Raw genomic sequence first — 26,684 nt, 5'->3', positions numbered from 1 at the left:
TTAGGTGCAGAAATTACTGCAATGCAGAAGAGTATATTTATTTACAGTCTAATAAAAATATATTATTTTCAGCTCAGCTAGGTGTATACATGTTTTGCAAAATGTTCTATCTGCTACAGAAATGAGAGTAACCCACAATGTAATTATGTTTGAACAAATGCAATAAATATCCATATTTTGTTTGATACAACTGTGGATTAACATATATTGAGATGGATACAAACCTTCCTCACTGCCAAGAACACACTTCTACAAAGGAAATAATACATACAACCTTTGATCAGAGTTAAATTTATTGCCGTAAAGCACTTTCCTTATCTTACATGCCTTTAATTAACATTGGTCCCAGATGCCAACAAACACTGTCCACCTTTAGCTTAAAATACAATTGTCTTACTGAAGATTTTAATAGGAAAGGAATTATATACCAAAAAAATTGAAAAATTATCTTTAGAATATTATTTTTATTTTTTAAGTAAAAATATATATACACACGCAAGTAAACTGTTTTACACTTTAAAAAATAAAAATTAAGTCTGAACATTGACTTTCCTCAGAAATTCTTCCAAGTCTAACTCATTAAGCCTCTGGGAATCAGCAGGACTGAGTCTTCCAGTTACCGACAAAGGGGAGAACACACATTTGTCCATTGAATCTGGAAATCTCAACTTGCAAAACTTTTCTCAGTTTAAATATTAACCTCTAAGCATTTCAGTACGATTACAAATAAACCAGTATGTTAAATCAGGTGGTAACAAGTACAGCATAAGTGGAGACAGACTGTAGTGTCTGAGTGAAATCCTCCCATCCACAGCTTCCTGAACAAAGATTATAAAAACTGCTGGGAAGGAAATCTGGTGATAATTTACTGCTACTTGATATGTCTACTCCCAGTCATTTTTCTCAGCAATTGCTCCTTCTGTTGATTTCATATAGAGATAAAAATAAAGAAGAGCAGAGAAAAGGTCTAGCAGATGAAGAAGAGAGCACAGCATCACGTGAAACTGGCAGATGAGGAATGTTAGGAAAGTAATTCTAGAAACATTCTTCCACTTCAGGCTAAAACTGATCAAATGCATTGAACAGAAAATACAGTGCGCCATGAAGTAAGGAAGAAAAAATAAATAAAAAATTTCATCTTTCCCTCAAATAAAGGGAAACTGTACAGGAAAATTGAATGTCTTTTTAAAAAGTTACAAGACTAGTTGGACAAGTCTAATTTCTAAGAACTGCAGGAAGATTCCACATAGTAATGATTATCAAAGACCAGTTGACCACAACTGTCTCTTCCTGACAGAGAGGACATTGTGTGTTCCATGCCACAGACAATTTCAGAGTGCACTCTGCTTGAGTAGCTGTGGGAAAAACACAAATCTGGATGCAAAAGTTCTGGCAGTGGATTCATCTGCTAACACACAGCCAATGTGTCCTCAAGTTTCTGAAGCTTCAGAAAAAGAAACATGCCTGGGGACCTGTTTCTTCTTCACACAGCTTTATTTTTAAATACTAGTTTCTGTTCGGTGAAAACTGTACAGCCTTGACTATTTTAAAAACCTTCAACAGTATGCTGTACGACAAACACTAGTATAAAAAATGAACCAAATAATGTTACTCCACTAAATAAGTGAAGCTCATGCACACACACACACAAAATGATTGTGTAAATAGCGAAGTTAAGGGATTTATAAATAGCAAAATCTTTGAATAAAGTATATACATTTTTAGGCTTTTTCTATAAACATATAAATATATATAGTGCTCCTAGGAGAGACAAGGTAACTGTGTTCTACATCACAACTTAGAACATAAGATTAATTGATGTTACTCTAAAGGCCTTTGAGGTTTTTTCTTATGCATTTATATCCTACACAGTTAACACTTGCAAAGATATCTTTTCACATTAGCTCCACTTTCAACGTACAAAACCATTTTATGTTACAGTTCAACAGCCTGCAGAGCAGTGAACAGGAAAGATGGCACTGCATGCTGAAATAGTAAGTGCGAAGACAACGTAGAGCTTGTCTGTGGAGTGTGCTGCACTTCAGCAAGAGAGCTACAAACGAGCATGAGAAACTGCTCGAGACACCACCCTCAGCCTCCCCACCTGCAGACACGCCAGGGGCCTTTAGATGCACAGCAATAAAAAACTATTTTAAGATACACTGCTCTCACAAAGGGAGTAACATTTTGCTTCAACAGTAAGACAATTATAGGTTAATAGGACTGCCATAACATAACACAGATAGGGCCAGGCACCATATGACTCTGAGAACCTCCTGTAAAGTACTGTGCACTCAAATTCTACTTCTTTAAGGATTATTTGAATGTGAAATGAGTATGTTCAGTACCCATCAAAAGCATTCATCATTTCATAAGGTCAAGCTAACGATGACCAATTCAAACAACTCTGCATTAGCAATAACCATATCCATTCAAAAACAAATGCCAAATTGATGATGCTCAGAAAAAAATACCAAAGGGCTCACATTAATTGTGAGTAATTTTTCAACTAATTTCACTTTTAAAACCTCATACTACTCTGTTTAACTACTTTTGGAGCAGGTTTCAAATGGAACAAATGGTGGTGAATTTAAATAAAAACAACAAATGCAAAAACCTCACTCATAAAATTACCATGGGTTGAACAATCATGATTAGCAAGCACTCCACTGCTTACATGGGTTTTGATAGTCTTTGCTCAAATAAAAGCTTTCACCTTTACTAGTCTGAGAAAAAAAAAAAGTATTTTTTAAAGTTACACTTCAAAATCCTAAATACAAAACACATGGATGCAATGGAAAAAGTGTCCCCCCCATCTGTCTAGGGTTAAAGAATGTTTCACACCAAACTGAACATCAGTTGTCCCTTTAAAACATCTGAGGGTCAAAATTAGGCCTGTCACTCATTATTCTGCTTCCTTAGGGACATCAATGAGATTAAAAGTGGAACGTACTGAGGTTATCCACTTTAAAAATCCCACTCTTTGGTGGGACTACTCTTTTATTATTAAAAGAAATTCATTTCACATGCTGTGTGTTCAATAACTACTGTGTGTCACGCAAAAGACAGTTTTCCACATTTAGAATTGCTCACAATGAAGCCCTGAGGTAACCGCCTTTTTTCCAGGCAACAGTAATACAGTTCCTTTTGACATTTAATCATCCTTTTACAACCTATACTAGTATATGCAACTTTAAGCAGTCAATATTGATTATCAATTGCTCCCAAAGATGGGATCAGTCCAGGTTTTGCTGTCTTTTTTTTTTTTTTATAGTTTTTAGGATAATGACTCAGCAGAACGGGCTAACTTGGATGCAGTGTCTTCTAAAGAAGCTTCAACTGAATTTCCCAGGTCTCCATTTTCATGTCCATCAATACTTGGCTTCTTATCAAACACTGCAAGTTAAAAAGAAAATTTATTTAAGGACAGAAGCAATCTTGGGAAGGACTGATCAGTGATCCTTGTTTCAAACGCTGCAATGTTTCCTGAAATGACTACTAAAATTAAAGCTGATAGGTTTTCAGCAGAACAGAGCATGGCAGGAATATAGGAACTGTTTCTTTGATTTTCTAATTTAAAAAATGAATCTGAAGAAGTCACCAACATGAAGTGTTAAGGGGAATTAACAACTCCTAGTCAGAAGTAGGAAAAGATAAGAATAAATTTGAATTTCAACCTTTGGGAAAAGATGACCAAGAAAAAAGTTCATAAGTTAATTTAGTTAATTCAGTTGTAGCTAAGTAAACCAGGCCAAACAGTGAGGGACCAACCAGATGAACTGATAGTCTATTAGTAGGTTAATTGAATTGACAGCAGATTAATTTCACAATGAACATAAAAAAAGTATTTTCCACAAATTGGTTTGCATATTGAGACTTCAGAATTAAACTGCACATAACACATTTTAGAAGGTTTACCTTGTGAGGGTTTGACATCCACATTTGCATCTTTCCTATTAGTACTTGAATTTGCACCTTCTTCCAATTCATCAAGATATAAACGGTAACGGTGTCCACTCTCATCCTCATATTCTACATTTTCATCATCCGAATCAACTTCTGGAGCAACATACACCACTTCAAATTCGATTTCACCTCTCTAAAATGTAGCCAAAAATACAAATTTACTCACTACTGCACAGCTACTCAGCAGGATTAGCAAGATGAGCTAGGTTACTAAAAAAAATACATTTTATTGTTGTAAACACATTTCGGTAAATTCAATTCCGTTGACGCTGATTCAATTGTGTTGAATATTTTGGATAGGTATCTGAGTTAAGTTTTTGCTGACTAAAGTAGAAACAGCTCTACAGCTAAGCTTTACCAAAACTACCCATATTTATTATATGCCAGTACATTTCAAACAGTGATTTCTAAAGAGGAAGTTTTCTCATAAATTAGGCACACGTGTTAATTGTCGGAAAATGGGACGCAAATCAAGAAGAAGATTCTAGATCACAAAGGATATGAGAAACATTGTTTGGCTGGAGCTGTTCAGTCATAAGAGTCAAGCATATGTCAATAAATATTTATTTCTGTGGGGCAATGTAATAAATTGATTTTCATCAGCCTTACTGAATAATGATTAGCCAATACATGTTTAACCGAACCACTACTGACCCAGCATTTCTCTCCTTAAATTGCAAAACTTAAGAGGATTAAGTGTAAGGTGATAGAGTCCCAAGAACCACTGTAGTTTAGCATTACACTGTACTTAAGAGGAAACATTAAAACTCAAGGTAATTCAACAGGCAGAACACATGTGTCTATGGATAACAGGTCCAAACTGACCTGTTGGGAAAGAATAGTTACAGCTTCTTTATGCTTGGCATCTCTCAGATTAACTCCATTTACTGCCAGAATAGCATCACCAACATGCAGTCCTCCACATCGATCAGCAGGCTGCCCAGGATGGATTTCAGAGATCAGTATTGGAACACCATGCTCCTTCCCACCCTATTAAAAAAAGGGAAAATTTTAATTAACTGAGATGCCTTTTAAGATAAAATTGACATTCTGATAGTAGCTCCTAAAGTGCTTAATTCAACTTCTATTTTAGAAAATTAGAAATCATTCTTCAAACAAAGAATGTTTAAGAATGTGTGAGCTGCCTCCCTTAATTCTTCTCCCCACAGAAGAATGGAAAATTTCAAATGTGTACACAATTCTGAATATTAATAAAACTATAAAATCATATACAAACTCATGAAAAGCAGAAAACCTCACTAAAAAAAAGCATACCAGGCACCATATTGACTTGCAAGAAACAGTATTCGTATTTAGAATAAAAGTCTAATAGTCAAAATTTTCCAAATTTGTTGTAAAAAGTTTATACCGCTTTTGTTAGGTGAGAGATGCCAATACCGATATTTTTTAAAAAGTTATAATCACAACAGCTAAGCCTTGGAAGTCAGGTCTCTGATTGTCTCTGCTCTTCTAAATATTTACACCTGGAATTACCCCTGGCTAATCTGCTAAAGTGTCTATACCCTACACATAAATAAAAATCCTAAGTTTAATATAAAGTAGCAATTATCTATTTCCTAATCTATCAAAATGGGTCTTGAAGATCTGTGACCATAGTTATGGGTTTGTGCTTTTTTCATTTGTTCTAACCACACATTTAACTGATCCATGCATCTTACAGAAGTAGGAATACAAACTTGAATTGCTGCTTCTATGTCATAGAAAATAAATGCAAATATTTACTGTGATTGAAATTCCTAGTCCTTCATGGTCTTCTTTAACTAGCAAAACTTTTCTGATTGGACCAACACCTTGACTCTTCTTTAAGGCATCAGGATCCTGGTTTGATAAAAAACAAACATAGCACAAACATAAATGTGTGAACAAAAAACTGATGCATTCCAGCATTTTGGGTTTTTATAATTATATACAGGCAGTGTTATGAGCAAGAGTTTTAAACTAGCTCCAAGCAGGACAAACTTACAGTGCCCCTTTACAAAAAGAGAATGAAAACAAAAGATTCTTCATTATGCACCCCTGATGAGAATAATTATTTAGATTACTTCACTGCTGATTAGTGCACAACAGAGAACTTCAAAAGAAGGAAATCAACCACATATTAAAAACACTAAGGGACCACATGAAGAAGTGCTGATCACTGCTGAAATGTTACATGATGTAAACTCATCTTTAAAGTAACCAAATGACAGAAGATGATGTAATATACTCCCAAGGAAGAGGTTGCTTGCTTGAGTTTATTTTTATTGCAATAAAAATAAACCACACCAAAAGCCATTGAACACAAATCTTAAAAGAGAGAGTAAATAAATCAAGATTTGTTTTTTCCTTTTGTTAAGTGACTGATGCCATTATGCATGCCTTTAAAATCACAAATACATGTATTTGCCCATCAATGTTTTATATGCAATTAGCAAGATAAGCAGTAAGACCCATCTGACCAACTGAGGTATTTAGAATAGCTCAAAGCAAAGCACTTTGCTGGAAGTCTGGTTTTCCGTACTGAACACTGGCGTGATTAACAGCACATGTGCCTTGTTGGGTGAGTTTTACCAAAGATACTCATAGTGAAATGCTGTTTAAAGGTTTTATTTTTAAAAGAACATTTAGGAAGAAAAAAAAAACAACAAAAAACCCCACAAATTCTTTTTTTACAGAGTGTCAATTTATCTGGCCTTTTAAGAAAAGAAATTAAAATAAATTTCAGTTTAATCTAATGCTAAAAATTTTATTCTTGGTTTTTGTAAATAACTTAGATCCACATTTTGAAACCTAGGTTACAAAATTCTGCTTTAAAGTTGTATTTATACATATAAATATATATATGTATATCAGAGGCTCAGTTTTCAAAAGGACTGAGTGTTCCCAGGTAAGTCAAAGGAATTGTATCATCTTCCATGGTCATTTAGAGGGATATGCTATCCAGCACGGAATTGTCCTTCAACATACAAAAGGACAACATATTACAAGTGACATTTGAAAAAACCACAACACTGAAGTGAAAACAATCACAAAGATGAAGAGGCAACTCATGTCTGGAAATCATGGAGGAATGGCTCATCTTTTCAACTTACATGTCCTGGTGGTGCTTGCATTGGTCGTTTGAGATCGTTCCGACCTCGACAAGCTCTAATGACAGTTTTGTGGCGGTGAAGGTGTATTTCTGCTTCCAGCTGGTTCCACAGCTTGTCGTGAGCAGGTCCTTTCATATCCCGGCCCAGCAACTGAATCTGCTGGACCCTACACAGTGACAAAGAGAGTACAACAATGCTGCATTACAACAGGAAAAGCAATGCACAGTAGGACTCATACACCTCATCGGGCTACAGCACGTGATCATGCAGCAACTGGCACAAGAACCCTGGGGATTTTTGCTCTTCCTTTTGTTAATTAACTGGAAACATGAGGCCTTTCCTTCTTAGTCTTAGCCTTGAACCTGCCTCTCGGGATGCAAAGGAAGGAAACAACAACAAACATGTTATGCTAGGGGACACAGATTGACTTCACATACCTTCCAGCTAGCTCCTTATCTAAATACTTGGCTGCCAATCTTGCTCCATAAACCTCAGCCTGAAGCACAGCTATGTGTCTACGGAGGGCTTCATTCTCCTTCCTCAGCAACTTCACCTCAGCTTCCAGTTGAGCTTCTTTGACTTTTTCCTTCTTGTTAGCTTCAAGTTCTCTCTCCTTTACAATGACAAAAAAACCCCCCAAAAAAAGGAAAGAAAAGAAAAGAATATTAAAAAGCTTTTATCCAAGTTAATAATAAAAGAACACTTACTGTTTCTACACACACAATCCGAAATTATTTTCCTGTGTACAAGACATGCATGCAGGAAAAGAAATGTAAAACAAACAAACAAACAACCAACAAAAAACAAAGTAGGGACTCTGGCACTACAGCTAGTGGTTTGCACACTATCCTACACAAAGGTGGCAGAATTTAAATAGCCTGAATATCATCCTTACATTTTTTTGTCTTGCAAATAGGGGATAGAAAGTTAAGCAATACTATTTTCAAAATTAAAGAGTAACCATGAAGCTACTAAATATTTCAATTTAACTAAATTCTTTAACTATTCTTATGATGATGATGACATGGAAAAAATAAGTCCTTATGTCCTTAAAATGACAATTATTTTCATGCAAACAACCAAGAAATGTCCAGTCAGAGACATTTTCGGATTAGAGTCTGAAGACCACATAAATAAAGCCAAGAATTCTACACATGAAGATGTCCACCCTGACAAAACGAGAAGAAAATTAGTGCAAAATAGCTTTGTTAAAAAAAACCCCAAACGACAACCAAACAAAACAAAAACAAAACCCACATTAAAACCACACTTTAAGCAAGATATTGACCTGCGCTTCATCCCCTGAAAAATGAATTATGGAAATATAAATTAGTCCCACACTGCTCCATCCCAAATGTACACAAATTGCATAGTCATTACCTTTTCTAATACCCAGTATACTGGTGCAAAAGGAATTAAGATTGCTAATCTACAAAATCTACTTTAAGGAGAATGTGCTTGATAACTTGTGTCTTTTATATCTTACTCTGCACGCCTTTTACAAAGTGGGAGAAAATCCCCACCACAAACCAGGAAAACAGTAAACACACAGGGTCTAATACTGATTCCTTTCAAAACCAGCTGTCAACTGAAACAGCAATAAAAACCAAGTTCACCATAATGCATTTCTGAAGACACCTGGAGTACCCAAAAAACCCCATTCTCTGTACCTGTACCAATTACATTGTTAAAAAAATAAAACCAGGAAGTGCTACTAAAGAAGAAACAGGACACATATAAAATTTTACAGAACTGGCAAGACAAATCAAAATTGTGCAACATTCTCTGTACCTGTACCAATTACATTGTTAAAAAAATAAAACCAGGAAGAAAGAAACAGGACACATATAAAATTTTATATGAAATTTTACAGAACTGGCAAGACAAATCTGTTATCAAATTGTGCATATGCTATTCACTATTCCAAGCCTGGATATAAAACCATTAATATGGTCAATATCACCACATTTGAGAAACTACACAAAGTCGGTCCTTCCAAATGGAATTATTTTCACAACAGATACATGGAAGCATTTACTGACTTTGCCCGAAAGTCACCTCTGAATTTGATAGACTCTACTGCCTCCCTCATCTGTTAAATACTTTAATTAGTTTAGAAGAACAGAGTACACACCTATGTACATGTTGGTCACGAACTGCCCAGCACAGTGCTCAGGAGAAGCAGCTCAAAGATAGCTTGAAATGACTGGCATTTCACTTCCTGCAATTCCCATGATGACCCATCTTCAGATCAAGTTTGGCTCCATAGGCATGTTGGAAAACATGCCACACAAAGCCACTTCTGGTCTCTAGCCTTTGGGTTGGGGTTGTCCTGTGCGAATGACTCTGCAGCAAATCTCTTTCTGAACTGCAGGATCACACCTAAGCCAAGAATTCTGACTAATCTACATTTCAAAACAGGAGTTTCTAAGATTATACCAGTCCTTTCTACTACTATTTTGGTCTTGGGCTATTTTCATTACAAGAATTCAAGAGTGCCACCATGCTGTGCTGTCTCTCCCACACACTTGAGGAATAAGAAGGGTCACAGTTCAGACTTAACATCTGTTTTACAGTAGCTATGAAGTCTGTATACAAATACAGTGTTCCTGTTAGCTCTGTTCCTGTTGTCAATATTGCATTAAGGTGACCTAAACAGTAGTATAGGCTCCCTGTTTGTCCACTTTTAGAACACCTATTATTTGACAAATATAGAAATACAAAGACTAGAATTTAAGATAGGCATATTCCAACCTCCCTCAGAAAAGTGAACTGCTGAAGTGACCCAAGATTCTTGATTACGCCAGCGGATTTCAAGCAGCACATTTTACAGTATTTATATAAAGTAGCCAGCTTAAACACCTTCATGCAGACTCACATTCTCCATTGATTTTCTCTGAATTTGGTTTGTCATTTAAATTAAACAGGAAGCCACATGCTACACTTCTACATAGAATCACTTTTATTCATGCATTTTAAATGTTACACCTAAAATACAAAAATACAAGGGAAATGCAATTCCATAGAAGTGTTCTCTTCCTATTTTCTCCACTATTGTGACTACTCTTTTGTGACAGAGGTGAAAATTACACCCAGAAACCCCAATCTTCTATGGACTGTCTCCAACTGATCACCACATGAAATTAAAAAAAAAAATATTACAAGGTTTGCAATACAGAATTTCTGACTATGTCCTGAAAGAGCATGTCCTGTTTTGAATGACTGTCAAAAGATTTGATCAGTCTCAAAAACTGATTTCTTTAAAGAAATCAAGAGAGTTAAGTTACAAAATAGTTTCATGCTTTCTAGTGTTCATAGTATGACGCAGGTTGTGAAAACAGAAAATGTATTTTCTGCTGATAATATTAAAAAAAAATACAGCAAGGTTGAAGACTAAAGCTTACAGTTACCAGCTATTCTGTGGCTTTTCAAAAAACCAAATACTGAGTAATGATATCGAAGCATGTAACATAATAGAAGTAGAAAAGTCTATCACTGTGAAAAGATAAAAGTCAAGTTTGCTTCATTTTTTATTTATATCTATGTATTATGAGTTCATATGCTTTTGGCTGTTAAATCAGCCAGTAAACCATATTAAATCATGCCCATGACAAAAATAAGGGGAAAAAGGAGAAGTTGACATGATTTTTTAAAATACAACATGCAGAATACTTCACATTACACTCACAGATGTGTACAGTGTTTATGCTTTAGCAATTGTATAACACCTTAACAGTTTTTGAGATACTGCCAGAACAATCTTTCAGAATGTCAAGTTGCCAGATATCACCCCAAACTAGCTGTAGCAATAATAAACAGAATACATACAGAATTAGGAAAGAGGGTACCACATCTAGAAAAGAAAAATTAAAATGCAAAGGAAATTCTTTACACAATATCTTGCCAACTGTTGGGACGAAGGAACAAGCCAGATCTGTTTTGCCAGTTTCTGAGGCCAACATATATATAAGTTGTTGCACTAAACAAAAGCACTGCTTAAACACAAAAAAAAAAGGCAATCAGCATACTTACCATTTCATCCACAGACAGGACAGACTTAAGACAGAAGAAAAGAGTTCCATAATTAGAGAAACAGGCAATAGGAACTTCAAGAAAATGCTACAACATAAATTACTTAGTCCAAAAGGACTTCACCAGCAGACTGTATATTTCATCAGATGGTATAAAGAACAAACACACTGCTACTTAGCAACAATTTTGGTATTTTGTAGTGAAATTTATTAAAAATCTTACTAAGAACTTAACTTTAGTGTAGCATTGAAAACAACACCTCCTAAAATACCAAGAATCTCTATAAACAGCAAAATAATGCAATACACATAAAAGAATCACAGAAAATCCATTCTGTAATATAACACTATACAGGTAATAGATTTTTTTCCTTTCAGAAAGAACTTAACATGACTTACAAGAGGGACACAAAGGACAGGCAGAAGTATCAGTAAAGGCATCAAGTACAATACACACAAGAAGAAATTCAACCAGGCAAGTTCATACTCTCACAGAGTTATTATGATTGCACTAAGATTCCCCACTCCTAAAAACGGACTTGGTCTCAACTACACAATTATCAATTGCTTAGCAACATTTTAAAATATGCTAGTTCACCACTGTGTGCAGTTCTACAGATTACAGGCTATACATTTATGCTAAGAGTCTAAAGAATCTACATACAAAATAAGAGTGTCTGTCCCTCAAGAAAGCAGGAAGTCAATTAATTGAGCTTTATTTCCCCATTGCACATTCTGTTGACAAAGTTCTCTTTGCCCTCAGAGATCTTCTGACTGCCAGAAGGTCAGCACAACAGTTTAATTTACCCAAACATCAGAAGTCCCATTTTATTGTCATTTAAGCGGTCTCAGTTTTGCTTGTTCTAGCTTCGCAAACTTTGATAGCTTTCTTTATCTAGAAGAATTTAAAGTTGAGCTTCTATCCATTAAAGCTATGACTTCCCTAAAGACAAAGTAAAATAAACTCAAAGCACTAGTCCTCATGTTTATAAACAAGAAAAACTAAAGGAAATTAAACAGAGAACATCAGTCTAAGCTGTTAATAAAGTTCAATTTCAACACAGATAAAACTGAACCAATGTATGTAAAATCTATTTACTGTCACCTGTGGGAAGAAGACTGCTGTCAATGGCATGGAAATTTAATATATCTTTAGAAATCATTTATAACAAGGTAACGAGAAACAAAATACTTAAAAGTACTAGTCTGTGTGTGAGTCAGAAGCTAAGTTAAACTAAGATAATCTGGGGACCAAAACCACTCACAGTGATGTGTTAACTTGAAAAATGTTCTACATATAAACCTGCAGTCTAACACTTACAAAATGCTGATGATATTTAACTAATGCTTATTTAAAAGCCACAAGAATTATTTACAGCTCTAAATAAACTTCACCATACTGCAGCCATAATTTAGTAGAGAAGAAGTTATGTGTGGACAATCCAGAAAATGTTGCTCTTATACTGCATATACAACTATATAGCCCTATGAAGACAGCTCTAATCAATTACAGCTTTTGAATCTGAAACACAAAGAATTTGGGTTACTCTGTTGTTCAGTGATTAGCCTAGGCATCCTTTAAAACCTATAGTCTACTACTGTGTTTTATTGTATGTTAATTAACAGGACAAAATAGCAGAAGAGAATAATCTAATATTCCAAGTGTGTTGGGAGTAGGTATTTGCAACCAAACATAGACTTTGATTCACACCAATAGTTAGAAACCACAGGTATACAACACTACTCTACTGTATTTTTTAATTTACAAAGACATAGTATTACAGCCTGAATTTGTGGAGCGACTAGTAACAAGGCAGTCTATGCTCAGGCTATCAGTCAATGCCAACTAACTGCACAGATTAATTGTTAACTTTTGGTGGGCTTTGTAAAGGTCTGAGTTTGAAAAAAAAACATGCAGTCTACTGAGTGCTTCTATCAAAGCCTTCTTCTATTATCTTCTGCAATTTCAGTCTTGAGAAAAGCTTAATAAATCATAAAAACATTTTCTTTTTTTTACTTTCAGAAACCACTAAAAATGGATTATTTAAAAAAACCTTATTGAGTCCTTACTCTTCATTCTGACATTATTAATCTTATTTTTAATGGTTGCTAACAACCGACTACAAATGTTACTTAAAAGCAAAAAAGTTTATATTTTTAACACGAGAATTTGTAATCAGCTTATTCACACCTTCCAAGGAAGAACTTCAGCCAGGAGAGGAAGAAGAGTAATATAATCCCACATTCAAGTTGCCATACTCACCAGTTTTGCCTTAATAGCCCCAGAGTCAACATTCTGACCAGTCTTGGCATGTAGCTGAAGCTGAACAGCGTGGAGCTGCAAAAGCTGATCGTGCACTTCCTTTTCCAATACTGCTTTCTCTGCCTGTGTTTCTGTCAGCTCAGACTTCAGATCAACCAGCTGTGCCTGTGAAGATACAATCCATCACAGTAATGAGAGCAAGGATTAAATGGGGTCACAGAACTGTGACACATAATGGCATTTGCTGGTACAGGGATGCTGCACCTGGTGGAATACAGGTTAAGGATACCTGCCGTCACTCATTCCTCTGTAGCCCAGCTTTAACACTGGATCATTTGCAGGACTTTCTCCCCAGCTTGCCTCAAAATTCATGCAGCTACAGAACCAGCATCAAATGACCATATTGCCAAGAGTAACAACAGCTGAGCTTTCCTTCATGCAGACAAAGGCATGTGATGCTGGTGTTCACTCCAAAACAAGGCAATAGCATTAAACCTATGTACGATTTACACCCATAGCAATGTAAACACAATTTTAAATTGTAAAATGATCAAATCTTACTGAAAAAAAAATTGCTCAAAGTAAAATCACAATTATTTATCCAATGCTGAAGTCAAATAATCCTATCTACAGCTGGTCTATTTTCAACTGAAAAAAAATATTTCAGAATCTAACTGAAATAGCAAATTAGTTGGATAAACCAGAAGTCATGAAATGCCCCTAAAATGCATATGTAGAAAACAAGAAATAGTTATTAACTCTTGAAAAAAGTGGTTTTGAAACATTTTAGAAACAGTTTTCATGTAAGGTTTATGTTACAAAGCAGAAATCTGTAATGAAAGAACAAACACTAACATGTTTACAAAGTTACTTATTATCTAAGTTCAAGTAGCATTTTATAAGATAAACTACATTTAGATAAGCTTTAAAGCTACTATTTGCCAAAAAAACCAAATAATATGATTTCAGGGGATTTTTAGGTAAATTCCCAGAGTACGTTTTTGCATCCAAAAGATTAGGAACTACAGACCAAAATGAAAAAGTGACTAATTCTTAAAAAATGCCCTCTCATTATTAAACCAGGGTATTTTAGGTATTTTAGCAACATTATACTAACATTCAAATTAACATTGAAACTCAAGTTGCAAGGCAACTTGGTATAAAACATCTGTATCTGTTAATGAAAAAAAAGCAGGAAGGATTTGACTATGAAATCAAAGGGGAGGATTTACTGGGTCTAACTTCAGGTACACCGTTTCGATGGATAGCCTCCTCAAGCTTCCAGAGTAATTCAGAGATAAGGAGATGCTTCCAGAGTAATTCAGAGACAAGGAGACACTTCCAGAGGTGATTCAGAGCACCCAGGGTGCAATGGAGACGGACCAAGCCAACCTCCAGCATGTGGCTGCCAAGAACAATCTCGCCTCCTGCCTCTTGGCTATGCTCTTTAGTCCCACATCTCTGGGACTGAACACAACAGAACAACCTTCCTTGAGGCAGAGCCTCAGCACATCAGGCCAGCACTTACTTTTTGCCAAAAAAAAATGGAGCTGCATGCATTTTCATCTTCCAACTGCCAGAATAGCAAAAAAAAAAAACAAGAAAAAAACCTGAAAAAGTTGCAAACCCTTGCAAGAACTCTAAAGCAGAAATTGCCTTTTACAGTAAGATGATATTTAGAATACTACAAAGCCAAATAATTTCAGAGAAATGAGTTACTTACAAAGCTGCATTGCTGTCCCCAGTGACCAGCCACAGTTAAAGTCTCTGCTGCGGTTCACCCACCTTCTAACAAAAGCAGACACACACCTGAACTAACACAGCAAATGAAAATATCAGCAGCATAAAAGCTGATGATACAATACAGAGCACATACCAAAGACCTTAATAATGAAGGCACAGTTTGACCCAGTCACAATTTCACATAATAACAATATTTTGTTATTATTACATACTGCATATATTAAGCCTACTTAAAAAAAATAAGACCACTACTGACCTACTCCTCTCTAACAGCTGACATGCTGACTTTTATTGTTTTTTTAATACACACACATGCTCTCTCATCTACTCTAATTCAAAAGACCTGCAGAATGGCAAAGTAGCAGAACAGCTAAATTAGACCAATTTAATATTGTCCAGCCTCACCTAATAAATAATGGCAATTGGAGTTCTGGTGGGGAAAAAAACCCCAAATTTATTTCCCTGTGCAAATAACAAAGCAGCAAGAATGATGGCCACCAGCTTTGTTGGGTGAATGAAGCCCCTAACGTATCAAAAAAGACTGTCAAACATGTAATAAAAATTAAAAACAGTACTCTGCATACAATCTGACATTCAAATTCATATCCTGCTGTTTTAATCACAGAATCATAGAATGGTCTGGGTTGAGAGGGACCTTAAAGACTTGGTTCCAACCCCCCTGCTATGGACAGGAACACCTTGCACTAGACCAGGTTGCTCAGAGCTCCATCCAACCTGGTCTTGAACACTTCCAGGAATGGGGCACTCCAGACAACCTGTTCCAGTGCATCACCACCCTCACAACAAAGAATTTTTCCCTATTATCTAATCTAAATGTACTCTTGGTTTGAAACCACTCCCCCTCGCTCTGTCACTACATGCTCTTGTAAAAAGTCCCTCTCCCATCTTTCTTGTCCCTTCCCTCCAGTTACTGTAAGGCCTGAATAAATAAAGAGCACCAAAAAAAAGCAAAATGAGAAATGATAAGAGCATATATAATGGAATTAAGCTGTTTACACATTATGAAAAGTCCTAAATCTATCCCCAGGAACCGATGCAGGCACAAGAGTCACATCAAAATGCAAACCCGACAAGCTATTTTCATATCCTGTGATTTACTTCTATGAAGGTTGACAAACCTCTACATTACCTCACAGAAGTCCTGCCATTCTCAGCTCGGTCAGCTCACTTAATTTTCCTTTATATTACTCTTACTAGCACCAAATTCCCTCAATTAGTTATAAAGAAAACATATGAAAAGACTGTTGGAAATTCAACCTCTCTATCTCCAATTTTTGAAGCTACTCAGTAAAAGCCAGGGATGGGGCAGAGACATCAGATGAAATCATGAGCACAAACAAGGACTATCAGTAAAGCCATTCCTTCCCAGAGCACCATTCACTGCATGAGGCAAGGGCTCTGCAGAAAAGGTGGTGCCAGATAATACCATATTTATATTTCTATAAACATAATAGGATAAATATAAGGATAAACTAATGCTGCACAAGCAACTGTACTAATCCTTTAATTTGGATGCACTGTCCAACAAGACTGTCAAAGATAAATGCAATGTATTCTGGTGGTCACCTGCAACTACCCTAGAATTTGCAGAGAAGTCAGCTGGGGGCAGAAGTTACAAACACCCAGCCAAACACATTGAGCTTCATGGTTAGGTGAGTTCAGGAAGAGCCACCAAACAACAAAACCAGAACAGAAACTTTGAACAGGGAACAATGAGGGGCAGAGGTTGAAGAGAAGGTAACGTGTCGCCTTCATAACCTCCTCTTAACTGTAACTTGCTGATTCAGCCAAAAAAGGAACCCCTCTGGGCAGAGCACAACTGTGCAGATCAGCAATTAGCACTCATCAGCAAGCACCACACTGCAAGGTTACACCTCAGCTTCTCTCTGCTCCTCCTTTGTGTCTGCTCCAGCCAATGCACAGCAAACAGCACCACCAGCAGACTGTGGTCATGGCAGCAGGATTTAATCATGAAAACCTTCACCTACACGAATCAAGCAGACAGAACATGAATCTACTGCTTCAGATTATCACCACAGGCTACTTCTAAATTCTAAATAAAAGTCTACAATTCAAGTAAATCATGGTGAAATTAATCAAATAGCAAAATTCAGCATTTATCTTCCACACAATCTAACATCCAGATGATACCAGAAAAATAGTTTAAAAAGGCTAACAAAACATTTAGGCAATTTTGGGACATATTTTGTCATTTACCAGGTGGTTTGTATTTCTCAAAGGTCTTACAGCTATGAAAATTAAATGCCAATTTCAACTGAAATAACTCAAGAATTTATAAACTACTCTTTTTATTCACATAGGAGATAAAAGAAATCATGGCATTAAGCAATTAATATTTCTTCCACAGAACATGTCAAAAATTTCAAAATAATAAAAAATCTCTAAAGAGCCCATACATTGCCCTATTTTTAATGAACAGTTCTTATTTCCTGTTCAAGCAGTTACAAATGATCAAAAAATTTAGTTTGTTACATTATCTTACACTATGTATTTTAAGCTGGCAATAAAATAAATGTCATCTTAAATTCTGGGGTTGCATTTAGAGTCATAGAGTTCCTGAAATCTTAACTAGTGTTTTGCATCAGGAGTCTTAGAACAAAATATTAGTATTTAACTCTCTTCCAATCAATTTATATAATATTTTTCATACGATGGTCTGAACTTGCATCGGTACATTTTTCACAGAAAAGCGACCATTAGTTATACTAACAGAATACTTAGAATAACTAACCAAAAATAATTTATTTCTATTAGATCTCAGAGACATACTCTAAGATCTTGTACTAAGTTTATACATTGTAAAAAACAAGAACATAGATCTTGCCCTGAGCAGCTTACAATGTAAAGAAACCAAGGAAGGGATGAATAAATGTAACAGAGAAGTACAGATATAGCTGGGTATTTTTGTATAGAAGTATACAACAGGAAGCAGACAGATGCTAAAACCACAAGTTACATATGACTGCTCAGAAGCATCACTGCTTGAATGAGGCACTAGAAGATGCCAACATTGCAACATCTGAAGATCTAAAGCGTGAGGGGAAACACACAGAAAACTTCACAAAGTGGGATGATGATGGCTTACATACCGTGGTGACAGGAAACAACCTCCACCACTGAGAGGGAAAGCAGCTGCAGGGTGGTGAGGGGCAGACTGAGAGATGGCATCATTAGATAAAGTAACAACAACGGGTTTAGATTTAGGGAAAGCTTTTTCATTTTCTGAGCTTTCATTGCAGTAACTTCTGCAATATGGACAAGATTTGCATTTGAGCAAATAGATACAAAAGATATCTATGACTTACACATTGCCCAAAGTGGAGCCAAGCTGCATGGGGAAGCTGGGTCACAGCCCGCACAGTACTAGGGTAAGACAGTGCCATTATTCACCACAGCAAATAAAAATGAGACGAAGACCTCAATCAACTCAAAGTGTAATGAATGCACTTCTTGGTATATGAATTTCTAGCTCAAAAAAAAAGTCTAGACATAATTCAAACATAATAAAAAACTCACAGATTTTTCAGCAAAGGGAAGCTAGGCACATACAAAAGGATCCATTAACAGCCTCAAGTGACCAGAAATCATAAGCCAAGAACTCATCAAATGCCTTTAGTTTTTCTTTCATTTCAGGCCTTTAGCACGCACCTTACCCATTCTTATGCCAAGCCTTCTAAACGTATAAACGTCTGAGAACTGTCTAGTTTCTAAAGATTTTTTCCCACCATATAATCTCTGATTGCCAGAAGCTAGAAGTTCATTCAGAATTTTTTAGTTACCTAAATAAGGCCATCTAGAGCCATCTTTTTATCTGTATGTCCACGTTTCTCCCTATTTCATCCTTCTTCCCTGTTGATTTGAGCTGGATTAATTTTCAAAATACAAATGAATCTATTAAAGGGGTAAAGGTGTGTATGATTGAAGTTCCTACAACATACAACTTTTACACTAAACAGCTGCTAGTAGGAAAGAGTGACAGATTAGTGCCCTTTCAGAGGGAGAAGCGGGAAGAAATCTTTAGCTAATTTATTTGTTTAATCCTCACAGAGACAGAAGCCAACAGCCTAATGCACAGGCAGTACACGTGCAGTTCTGAGCTAAAGACTGAGCTGCTGTCTCGTGTCCAGCCAACTAACCAAAAAATGTAGGGATGAAAAGGCAAAGGAAAGGATGCTGTGATGTGGAAACTCCTATATCATGCAAGAGAACAGGAACTGCCTGAATCAGAAGGTCTTAGTGACTTGAAAAAGTGCTCAACACTTCCATGACACACAAATCACAATATTTCCAAGCTCCATTGATTCTGTTACTAATAAAACACCTCTGGTGTACATATATATATATTTAATAGCTAATTTAAAAGGACAGGTCCTTATGTATCTTGCTATGGGATCAAACCAAAATTCACAGATAAATCAAGTTTATAAGGTGCTTTATTTCCTCAGCAGCATGTCCTTATGTAAGACTCAATAAAGTTTACCAACATATGCATTTATGTATTCCAACATTTCATTCCTGATCAGGACTGTTAACCTTCTGATTTAAAGGCTGCAGGACCCAGGATCATGAAACACAACAGAGCGCACTGCAATGCTGCAATTACTCTGTGGCTCCTGTCCCAACATATGCACAAAAAAGCAGTATAAATGTCAAGATATGATGCTAGCATATTTGCTTATCATTTCATTCTAGAGGCATTTTTTTAAAAACAGAAATGTCATTTAAAGGCAAATACAGGTAAAAAAAAATCTCATAATTATGCTTTACAAACAATGAAATCACTATTCCTTACTGTTCCCATAACATTACACAAGTGCAGGACAGAGAAGTTTTTCAGAACATGACAGCTGCAGCTCCTACAGCCTGCAGATACACACCCAGACACCAAATATGCAACAACAACAGAGCCTGGCCTGCACAGCTCACACACTGCCACGTTTCAGAACATGACAGCTGCAGCTCCTACAGCCTGCAGATACACACCCAGACACCAGATATGCAACAACAGAGCCTGGCCTGCACAGCCCACACACTGCCATGCTTCCATGGGGTCCCCTTGCATCAGCCCCTTGATGTGAAGTAGCCAGAGCTCTTAATTATTACATTTCTCTAATTCCTTGAGGAAAGGATTGTCTTCATGATCTCACCAGTATCACTTCACCACTTTGCCTACAGCTCTCCAAAAGACAAGAACAGTCTACTCTTCCTCAGTCTTGACTATTCAATTCTTCCTGCCTACTGAGCAGCATTTGCTGCAATTTGTCACACAACCCCATTAAGTTTAATGGACTGCTTTGAATGAAAAGCCATGGAACAGAGCAGAGCCCTGCTTAATCTCATGGTGCTCCCTGCAAAGCTAAACAGTGTGACAGCACTGCACAAAATGAGTTTCTGAATAGATGATACACTTGGAAACCATGTTTTTTATGATAACCCTCCCCCAGTTTCACCACAGTGCTTACTTAGCACTTGTCAAAGATGAAAATGTTTCAAGATATTATTGGAAAAGGCTGTACTGACAGATTATTAGATTATATTTTAAAAATATAAAATATTATTAGATTATATTAAAAGCCCTTATTTCATTATTATTGTGACCCCAAAAAGGACCTTTGTGACTTCAATTTTTAGCTAATGCTAAATTTAACAAAACAGTCTTTATCATGTGGCTAATAAGAACTCGAACAACAAAATTTATGACTAATTACTCCCTAAATAAACAACGGTAATAAATAGTAGTGCAACTATGTAAGTAGTCCTGGTAAAAATGCAGTGTATGATACTGAAGACACAAATGAATCATACATTAATTTAATCCACTTTTATTATGTCCCATACAGAAGATAAAGGACATAAGACAAATGAGTTGCTGCATTTCTCAGGTTTTACTGTAGTCCTGACAAAACATTCAGGGTCAGCAAATTAAAAGGATGTAAAGCAACACTCCTACTTTTTTATCTTCTCTGCTGAAGACCATTCTGGACATGTAATTATCTGTACACTTTTCCTCCCAACAATCAAAGGACAAATAATAATACACCATCTTAAATAAAGCAACTTAAAAATTTGGTTTCCATTTACATAAATGGATACATTCACCTACATTTTTACACCTGTGACTGATTTTGAAACCCATACTACCTATGCAAAGTAAATCAGTAAAAACGTAAGAAATATAAACTAATATACTGGTCTCCTCTCACTTTCTCTTTGGTAACTCCCAACAAATGAGACAGAAAAGGAAAACACTTTACCACGTACAGACTGAAAATTAATTAGGCGAGTTAAATTTGTACAGAAGTACATAGGCTTTTGATACAGGAAAATATTAATTAAGTATAGGCAGAACTGTAATTAGGAAAGGCATAATGACTCTGATAGAAGTTATATGTATCACACCAATGAACACTTAGTATATAAGCTGACTGGAAAAATGCATGTAAATCTATATTTCCTGAATATACAAAAAATGCTCAAATTTAAGGATATCAAATTAGCTGGACCAAATCTCACTCCAGTGCTATTTTAAAAGAAACATACTCTATCTAGTACCAACAGATTTCTAATCCAAAAGAGAAAAAACATTAATAAAATAATACCTCAGTAACTACTGGAAAGATTAACGACATTTGAAAAAAGTAAATAAGCTGTTGCAAATATTCTATATGTATGTATATAAATACCTCATATGGACAAAAAAATATCTTGGTCTTCAACAAGCGCATTTCTCACTACAAAATAAAGGAGAGAGGCAAAAAAAAAAAAATCCAGACAAAATCCAGACAGACCTTCCTAAGAAGGTGTATGGTGTACCTTGATTAAAGTAGTGCCAAACAACAGAGCAAGACTGTACCTCTGCAGTGTGTCCCGTAAGATGGACTTGCATGCTTATGGAAAGTCACCATACACATAAAGCCACCTACATTTAGCTTTTCCAGTTTGCAGTTGGGGTTTTTTACATATACATCTTCATATTACCCACATCATTCTAGATGTGCTTTAACTGAATAGGTTACAAGTCACTTACAGAAGAATTCAGCTTATAGAACCATGTTCCTCTAAACATGCTGATCCAACTTAATCACGGACACAAACCTACATTTAACTTCTTAAGACATACATGGTTTCTTCAGCTTTAGCATATACACAGGCTTAATACATCTGCCAAGATACAGGGTGTGCTCCACCAAACATTCCTTTCTAGCTTGTTCATTTAAAATTGCAGAATCAGATTGGCAGTTGAAGTGCCAGAGTTAAAGTCAAGCTCAGTTTTCACTGGCACATTGACCTACTTCTTTTGTTCCTACAAAACTGCAGATACACAGAACTTTTATTTTTTGAAATGGACATTTAGACAATGTCATAGTCAAGTGACAGTTAAACAGGGAAAAAAAACCTATGAGCTGCTTCTCAGTTAAACATTTTCTAAAATCTCACATACTGACCACCAGCATGCATTTGCTGATTTGTATGGCTTTCCAACAGAGAATCACAAAAAATCTCCTTCAAAGTGTCTATCACCAGTTCTGAAAGACCCAGATCCTTGCTATCCTACTAACAAGATACACTTCTCCATTTGTTCACAATTAAATGAGGCTGATCTCAGAAAAGACAGTGGCTGGTATTTCCAAACACCTTTTTTTTCTCCTCTTTGACAAGCTACTTAATTCAACTCTGTCCTACTGTGACCAGCAGGAAATTTATGAAAACAAATCCTGCCCCCCACATACCATTAGTTTAATTTAAGACTGAAAATATTATTAGCACAGTAGTAGACTTATAAATTTTCACCATCCTAAGCACAATTAAATTTATTTGCACACATCCCCTGTGCATCTGAAATACCTTCAGGCTCCTTCTAAAAATAACCTGGCCCAGAACTGCCAACATATAGCTGCCTCTTGGGAAACTACTGTCTTCCTGGAACACTTCTTTCACTATCCAGAAACATCCTTCATATAATATTTTACCTAGACTCCTCTCTCTAGCAGTAGATATACAGCAAGATGGCAACAATTTTTTAGGAAATCCTACAGCAGGATCTTCTATCCACCAGACCTCAAGCTGTGTCTCTTAAAAGTGATTGTACCAGTCAGAGCATGGGTATCAAGCTGATAAAGTGGATAAACCAAAGTCTGAACTGCATGCATTTCTTTATTCTTGCCTGCAATGTTATAATAAGACTCAACAATTTCAATCAAGGAAATGGCATCCACAAACAACAGAATGATATTCATAACTTTTTGTTGTTTTCCTTTATGAAATAACATCACTTATTCAGTAAGACAAGTCCAGTCAAATGCAGCTGCAGGAGTAAACTTAGACAAACTTAGATTCAGTCCAAGTGTTATTTTAATCCAAATAAAGGATTTATTTGTAGTATTCTTGTATTTCTCAAGATGGATCTAATTTATTGGCTTAATAAGTCTATCTAAGTAAACTATAACAGAGGACATTTTTGTGACTGCAACAAAAGCTTTGTATTAAAATGTACAAACAATATGAAGTTACGATGGTGAGTTATTAAGAAATGCTTGCAATCTTAAAAGTTATGGGAAGCACAGAAACTCACATTATAAAACAGTAAAACCACCAATCACATCCTAAATACCAGGACTGATGTTAATGATTTCTTTCAAAATATGTAACTGTACTCTTCATATTGGTCACTGGGGCTTCTGACTAGAAATCTGTGCACGTAAAAAGACAAGACACTCATTTTCAAAAGAGCAGCTCCATCTTTTGGACATTTTAAATGGCAGCTTTCATTTCAAGTTTATGATTCCAATAAACATGAGGTCCTAAAATTAACAACCTTCAAGGCAATACTAAAGTCTTCTAAAGGGCAATTTGAAAGATAAAAACTCCTCTTTATGTGTGAGGCCCAATACTACTCAGAGTAATAAAAATACTTTACAAAGTAACACTTTTTATTCACTGCCAAAGCACTCACTCTAGATTATCAGTACCATTTTTATCAGACAATTACCTCAAGCATACACAAAAACAATGCTAATTATTAACAACTGCTAACTGGACTCCATTGCTCTACAACTCTTACGAGATTTCAGGCATAGATCTTCAGTTCTTCAGGTGCTCCTGATGATTTTAATTAGATACAAAAAACCTTTCAGGATCTGAACTTTCAAAATATTTAAGCTTGAAACAACCTTTCAAAGAAATCCACTCTCTTACAATAACCTGAAAACTCACTTGGTTTACAGGCCTGCACACAACAACCCCCATGCCTGTGCAAATGCAATAAACTCTGTCTACCATAAACTCACAAATCTCATTTTACTACGCCTGTAACTTCATGAAGCCCACTTTATAGGTTGGTACTGTATATGTGTGTGTAAACATATACATGTATCTCACCTCAATATTGAAACATGTAAGACAGTATATCAACATAAACATCACTACAGTTTCTGGTGAAATAAAGAATGAGATGAAAAAAATTCTTAGTTTAACGAGATCTTTGGTCTACTCTGAAAAATCCTGCTCCTCTGTTAAGTTATTTTGCATTACAATGTCTTCACACCAGGAAGAAACCTGATTAAAACCAAAGAAAATCAACTTACTTCCTACTGAAAGACACACCTTCACGAGAGCAGGTTACTGCCTGAAGACTCTAAGATTCTTTTATTATAATAAGTGTAACACAAAGGACTGAAAGAAGGGAATTCTGTCTATTGAAGCTCTTAAAAAGCCCATATTTTCACGGTGTCTCAGAATTTCCCCTCTTACTGCTATACCCTCACAAGTTAAAAGAACAAGCAATAGAAGTCTAAAAAGCATGGCCTACAAGAGACAATGAAGAAAATGGAAGGCTTTAGTCCAGGAAAAAGGTCACTGGGGAAGAAACATCAAAAGCCCTCTCATTGTAATTAAAAGACAAGAGGGCAGCTCACATTCACACCTGCTGAGCACACCACAAATAATACCTACTAAACCAAAGACACTTGGGTTGGACAGATATAACATAACCATGCAGTTCTCCAGAATCTCCTCCCAGAGCACTCCAGTTCTTTCACAGGCCAAAGGAGCTGCAGCCCTGCCTCTCAGCAGCATCAGGACCAGATAACTTGGCTCTGGCTTATTTTCTCCCAGCCTGACTGAAACTCTGTATCAGGCATGAAGAAAACCTTCCAACAGCAAAGCCAGTTATTATTCTCCTCACAGAATGTGCAACCCCTGCTATTATTTTCAGTTACTAGGCTTGGCAGAGAGCTATTTGATCTGCTTTGATGTGTGAAGGAACAAGAGGATCTGTCAAAGGCCATCCCAAATCCACTTTTCTGTTTCCTTTACTAGTAAGGAGGAACAATGTCCTCATTTTGACTACTGACTCTAAGCTTTAAGCACCTCGATCTTGCCTTTGACCCTTCTTTTACAAGCTTTTTCCAAATTCACAGAATGCAGGAATAAATTAGGCTGGAAAAGAACTCTGGGATCATCAAGCCCAACCTGTGACCAAACACCACCACGGTAACCAGACTAAAACTCCCCTTTAACACCTCCAGGGACGGTGACTCCATCACCACCCTCGAGAGCACATTTCAATGTCCCACCAGCCTTTCTGTGAAGAACTTCTTGCTAATGTCCAACCTAATCCTCCCCTGGCGCAGCTTAAGCTTCTGTGCTCTCGTCCTGACTCACTGCAGAGAAGACCAGCCAGCAGCATCTGCTGCCCAAGATTCCTGCTCTCAACATCACACCGAACTCCTTAGGCTCCATGCCGGAGCTGGAATTATCAAACCCAGAGGGAGGATGGCCGCGGCCAGGCCCGAACCCCAAAACGCGGGGCCTGGTGAACCTTCCTCAGCTGCTTGGGGCAGGGAAGGAGCAGGAAGGGGCAGGCAAGGAGCAGGAAGGAGCAGCTCCGGCTGCCCCCGGGGCAGGGCCCGGCCAGCGCGGCACGTCGGGGACGCGGCCCCGGCAGCGCCTCACCTCCAGCTTGTGGTTGATCTGGGACACGGTCTGAGCCTTGTGGCACAGCTGGGCGAAGCACGAGCTCAGGCTCGTCATCTTCTGCCGCCCCTCGTACGTGATGTCGGCCTGGTCGGGGTCGATCTCGCCCAGCAGCAGGTCCACGTCCACGAACGCCTTGTCGAACTCCTTCTCCAGCACCTCCAGCCAGCGGAACATGGACACGCCGCCGCCCGCCGCCGCCGAGGCCGGGCCGGCCGCGCCAGCGCCGAGCCACCGAGCGCCCCGCCCGCGCCGGCAGGGGGCGCTGCGGGCCGGCGCGAGCCGCGTGTGAGGGGAGGGAGGCTCGTCCCGGCCGAGGGGGTCGGGATTGTCCCCGTGTCCCCTCTGTGTCCCCCCCTTGTGTGTCCCCTGTGTCCCCCCTGTGTCCCCCCTGTGTCCCCGTGTCCTTCCCGAGTCCCCGTCCTGAGCACTGGGAGCGTCCTCAAGCATATTATTGTAATTATGGCCAGTTCATGTTGGTATATAGCCCATACAGAGCTAGGCTACGTTGGTACATAGTATAAAGAATACTATGTACCATAGTACCATATGCACATAGTAAAGAAAAAGCAT

General features: G+C 37.2%; 1 protein-coding gene across 1 annotated transcript; it reads right to left on the bottom strand.

Moving 5' to 3' along the window:
* On the bottom strand, nt 1-26,684 carry GOPC (golgi associated PDZ and coiled-coil motif containing). Its single transcript, XM_039731571.1, has 10 exons — nt 26,658-26,684; nt 26,091-26,456; nt 13,353-13,517; nt 11,091-11,114; nt 7,496-7,671; nt 7,059-7,224; nt 5,710-5,805; nt 4,792-4,956; nt 3,919-4,099; nt 1-3,396 (listed from the first exon to the last, which is right to left on the bottom strand). The coding sequence occupies exons 1-10, from the start codon at nt 26,682-26,684 to the stop codon at nt 3,278-3,280; spliced, it is 1,485 nt and encodes a 494-aa protein (XP_039587505.1). The 3' UTR covers nt 1-3,277.

The sequence above is a fragment of the Passer montanus genome, unplaced genomic scaffold (assembly GCF_014805655.1).
Source record: "Passer montanus isolate IOZ18808 unplaced genomic scaffold, ASM1480565v1 scaffold79, whole genome shotgun sequence".
Taxonomy (NCBI): domain Eukaryota; kingdom Metazoa; phylum Chordata; class Aves; order Passeriformes; family Passeridae; genus Passer; species Passer montanus.
Note: the sequence above shows the minus strand (reverse complement) of the source record. Positions and strands in the feature narration are given on the sequence as shown.

Bases quoted from the DNA above. Each gene is read 5' to 3' on its own strand.
- GOPC (XM_039731571.1), bottom strand. From the start codon at position 26,684: ATGCTTTTTCTTTACTATGTGCATATG. The intron at 26,457-26,657 runs GTACTATGGTAC...GGGGGGACACAG, and splicing joins TTCTTTACTATGTGCATATG to AGGGGACACGGGGACAATCC. The intron at 13,518-26,090 runs GTGAGGCGCTGC...GTATCTTCACAG, and splicing joins AGATCAACCACAAGCTGGAG to GCACAGCTGGTTGATCTGAA.